Below are 4,045 nucleotides of genomic sequence, written 5' to 3'. Positions count from 1 at the left end.
GCAGGTGTGGAAGGGGTTTATTGCCAAGGAGGCGCAGAGCTGTCAGGTGGCGTCTATCTACTGGCTACAAGGTCCAGCACGGGGCGGGGGCGGCGACCAGCATCGCCCTGGGCACACGCAGTGCTGGGACAAAGGCACTTTCTTCCTGGCCCCGGGTCCCACCCCACTCCGGAGGTTAAAGTGCAGCTGGGAGCCAGGGGTGGCGGGGTGGGGGTTGCAGAGACGTCAGCCCCAGCACCCACACTGCAGTGCCTCAGGCTCAGCCAGGCTCGCCCCTCCCCAACCCAAGGCAGGCCACCCTCTGCCCCCCACCTGCCTCCCGGAGAGGATGGAGCTTCCCGAGGCCTTCGGACTTGGAGGGCAGTGGGAGGGGCCAGATCCCCAAGGTGAAGAGGGTGGGGTGCGCTCCTCCCTGGCCCAGGGAGGGTCCATCTTTGCCTGCTCTCCCCACCCCGAGCACCAGGCCAACCCAGGAAGCCGGAGAAAGGCCAGAAAGCCTGGTGCCCGGTTCTGGGGCCGCTGAGTCAGCTGGGCCCTGCCCGGGCCTGACTCCCAAACCCCCCAGCGAGGGAGGCACCTGCGCACATGGGAGGGACTTCCCCGGGGGTGAAGGGAGCCACAGGGCTCAGGAAACCCGGGGGCAGGGCTGGAGCTTCCAAAGTCAGGGTAGATGCGGGCACAGTGCCCACCCTCGTTCAGGGGCCCTACCCCACCCCCGTTACACCATCTGCACCCCCAGGACCCTGCCCACCGAGAGCTTGGGCCTTAGCCTGTGCTCCATCTTGGGGACCCCCTCCTCCCCCTCCCAGGAGCACACCTCTAGAAGGCAGAAAGCAAGAGGACCCCCCCGCAAATAAAGACCCCACAGGACCTTGCTTCCTCCCCCCACCCGTGAATATATTAAATTGTGCAGCCTGGCTCCACCCCTCCCCTGCAGATCTCCACAGCAACCAGGCAGCAGTCCAAGTCCAAGTCCGAATCCAAGTCCATCCAGTGCCAAAGGGGGGCTTCAGCCTCTGCCCTCACTCTTCCCCAGGAGGGGGTGAGATCCAGCATTCCACAGGGGGTCCCGGTGGGGAGGGGAGGGAGAGTCGGGGGCCTCAGTCCTCCGCCCCCTCCTCCTCAGTGTGGGGGGCGCCTGGGGGCTCCTCGGGCTCGGGGGTCTGCCCGCCAGGCTGGGCGCCGGGCCCGTCCTCGCCCTGCACGTAGACGCTCAGCCCCTCGGGACTGGGCTCCTTGCCACAGGCCTGGCAGCTGCAGTGCAAGATCTTCTCCACCAGCTTGTCCACCCGGGGCACCTCCTCGTGGCCAGGACACTCCAAGGTCACCTGCGGAGAGCGGGGGCAGGGGTGTGTGTGAGGCCGGGCCACACCTCCGCGTGGGACCAGACACCCGAGGCAGCTCTGGGGGCCCATCCGGGAGGGGTCTGAGCCCGCTGCAGGGGCCATAGGACTTGTCTCCTCACTCCCGGCCCTGCCCCCCTCCCTGTCCATCCCCCCACAGCAGCCACAGGGCCCCCAGGAAAGGGAAGGGCTCCGGGCTGAGCCAGCTGATCTCCCCACCGCCACCTCCTGCCCGGCCCTCCCCCCAGACTCCACGTGCTGCTCCGTCTGCCAGGAAGGTTCTGGCCCAGCCACTGCCCCAGCTCTGCCCAGCTGATTCCCTCAGCCTTGGCCCTGCCCAGATGCCACTTCCTTCCTCAAAGGGGACCCGGGCCAAGGCCCCAGCCTGCTGGGGTTCACCCCGCAGGAGACCCGTGGGCCTCCTGCCCTCGCCCTCCTGACGAGCCTGCTGTTTGCCTGCCCGTCTTTCCCCCTTCCTGCCCCAGAACACCTGCTCCACGCCCTCAGGGAACGCAGAGTCTGGTGGGGCACACAGCCTGCAGAGCCCACCAGGTGCAGGTGCAAGCCTGCGGCTGCACCACAAGCTCCAGGGAGGCCCTCGGGGCTCCGAGAGCCACCCGCGCGCAGGGTGGGGGCGGGGGTGTCCAGGGAGGGGCCCCAGAGTGCGGTGCTTAAGCCAAGGGCAGAGTGAACAGCACTTGACCAGGTTTGCCCAGCAGGGAAGGGCCCCGAGCAGAGCAGGTGGCAGGCGAGCTGGTGCCGGGTGCCAAGCTCGGAGGGAAGGTGGGGGCACAGCAGTAAAGACCACGCTGGACGGCGGGCAGCACCGGGCAAGGCCAAGGCTTGCTCCCGGCCTCTGACTGTGGGGACGCGGAGAGCACAGGAGTGGCACTGGGGCAGAGCTCAGGCAGACCCTGCGTCCTGAACAAGCTGGGGTCGGACCCAGGGCAGCCCTGTCCACCTCCCCAGGACAAGCCCTGCGCCCTGCGCCCTGCGCCCTGCGCCCTGCGCAGGGGGGGGCGGGGAGGGGCAGCAGTACTCACAATCTCCCACATGGACTGGGCGGGCATGCAGGAGTCACAGTGCACCAGGGACTCTGTGGACTGTGGGAAGGTGTTGGGGACGCTGTAGCTGAAGCACTGTCCCAGGCAGGCCCTGCGGGAGGAGACGGCACCGCGCCGGGGTCACAGAGGGGCGGGGCGCACCCTGGTCCTCCTCCCCTCCCTCCCAGGGCCCCCAGCTCCCACCTGTTCTGGATGGACTTGGCCTCGCAGCCGCTGTGGCCCACAATCTGGGTGATGTTCTTGGCCTCGCACCAGGCGCTCTTGTCCGGGAACAGCGCCAGCTTGTTAATGGGCGGGGGGGCGGCCAGCAGCATGGCAGGGAGGACGGCCCCCACCAGGACCCTGAGCATTGTGCCCGTGGCCTCGGAGCCCTGGAGGCAAGCACAGGAGGCTGGTGAGGGAGCAGGCGAGGGGCGGCAGGGCCCGGGGGCATGGTGGGGGGCGGGGACGTCAGAGCGTGGCTCCTGGCATCTGACGCCTGGGTTGGAATCCCAGCTCTGCCACTCACTAACCCAACAGAACCCTGCTCGCTCCACTTCTCTCTGAAGCTCGCAGATGGGGCCGTTAATGGCACCTGCACCAGGTGGCCATCGGGAAGATGAAGTGAGGCGTTCGGTGAGCCTAGCACAGAAAGCACACTCCATTTCTACCATCCCAGGTAGCTTTTTTAAAATAAAGGGTTCTTGATGTGAAAGGCAGAATGAGACGCAGAGAGATCTTTCTTCTGCTGGTTCATTCCCCAAATGGCCATAACGGCTCAGGCTGGTCCAGGCTGAAGCCAGAAGCTTGGAGCTCCATCCAGGTCTCCCATGTGGGTGGCAGGGGCCCAAGCACGTTCGCTGTCCTCTGTTGCCACCCCAGGCACATTAGTAAGCAGCTGGGTTGGAAGCAGAGCAGCCAGGACTTGAACCCCATGTTCTGGCACAGGGGGTGGCGCTGGCACTGCAGGCAGCCACTTAGCTCACTGCACCACAACGCCACCCCCATCCTACATAGCTCTGAGCAAGTTACTTTAAAAAAACTCTTTGTTTATATGAAAGGCAGAGTGACAGAAGGGGAAAGACTGGGCCACCGTACACTGCCTCTCAAAGCTAGATCAGAAGTTCAAACAACCAGGACTTGAACGGGCACTCTGACACAGGACACGGGCACCCTGAGCAGGGGCTTAACCTGCTGCAAGACCACACCAGCCAGGGCCAGCATGTGGCGTAGCGGGTAAAGCTGCCGCCTGCAGTGCCGGCACCCCATATGGGCACCGGTTCGAGTCCTGGCTGCTCCACTTCTGATCCAGCTCTCTGCTGTGGTCTGGGAAAGTAGTAGAAGATGGCCCAAGCCCGTGGGCCCCTGCACCCACGTGGGAGACCCGGAAGAAGCTCCTGGCTCCTGGCTTCAGATCGGCTCAGCTCTGGATGGTTGCGGCCAATTGGGGAGTGAACCAGCGGGTGGAAGACCTCTCTCTCTCTCTCTCTCTCTCTCTCTCTCTCTCTCTCTCTCTCTCTCCTCCTGTGTAACTCTTTCAAATAAATAATAAATAAATCTTAAAAACAAAAACACCAGTCCCTGAGCAAGTTCCTTCTTATCTCTGCCTAGATTTCTTCATCGAAGAAAGGGAGGCGGGGTGGGGCTGGCACTGTGGCG

At 64.7% G+C, this 4,045-nt stretch overlaps 1 protein-coding gene across 1 annotated transcript; it reads right to left on the bottom strand.

Annotated features, from left to right (window-relative positions):
• On the bottom strand, positions 1 to 3,521 carry NBL1 (NBL1, DAN family BMP antagonist). The gene is made up of 4 exons (XM_062190541.1): positions 2,920 to 3,521; positions 2,591 to 2,778; positions 2,387 to 2,498; positions 1 to 1,328 (listed from the first exon to the last, which is right to left on the bottom strand). Exons 1-4 carry the CDS (start codon positions 3,058 to 3,060, stop codon positions 1,101 to 1,103), a joined length of 669 nt encoding a protein of 222 aa, XP_062046525.1. The 5' UTR covers positions 3,061 to 3,521; the 3' UTR covers positions 1 to 1,100.
• Between the last annotated feature and the right edge of the window lie 524 nt (positions 3,522 to 4,045).

Source organism: Lepus europaeus, chromosome 5, assembly GCF_033115175.1.
Source record: "Lepus europaeus isolate LE1 chromosome 5, mLepTim1.pri, whole genome shotgun sequence".
Taxonomy (NCBI): Eukaryota; Metazoa; Chordata; class Mammalia; order Lagomorpha; family Leporidae; genus Lepus; species Lepus europaeus.
The sequence above is the reverse complement of the archived record's forward strand: the minus strand, read 5'-3'. Positions and strand labels throughout refer to the sequence as shown.

Excerpts from the sequence above, each read along its gene's own strand:
- NBL1 (XM_062190541.1), bottom strand. The coding sequence starts at position 3,060 with ATGGTAGAAATGGAGTGTGCTTTCTGTGCTAGGCTCACCGAACGCCTC. Across the intron at positions 2,779-2,919 it reads AGCGAGCAGGGTTCTGTTGG|GGCTCCGAGGCCACGGGCAC; the intron begins GTTAGTGAGTGG and ends GCTTGCCTCCAG. Across the intron at positions 2,499-2,590 it reads GCCAAGTCCATCCAGAACAG|GGCCTGCCTGGGACAGTGCT; the intron begins GTGGGAGCTGGG and ends CTCCTCCCGCAG.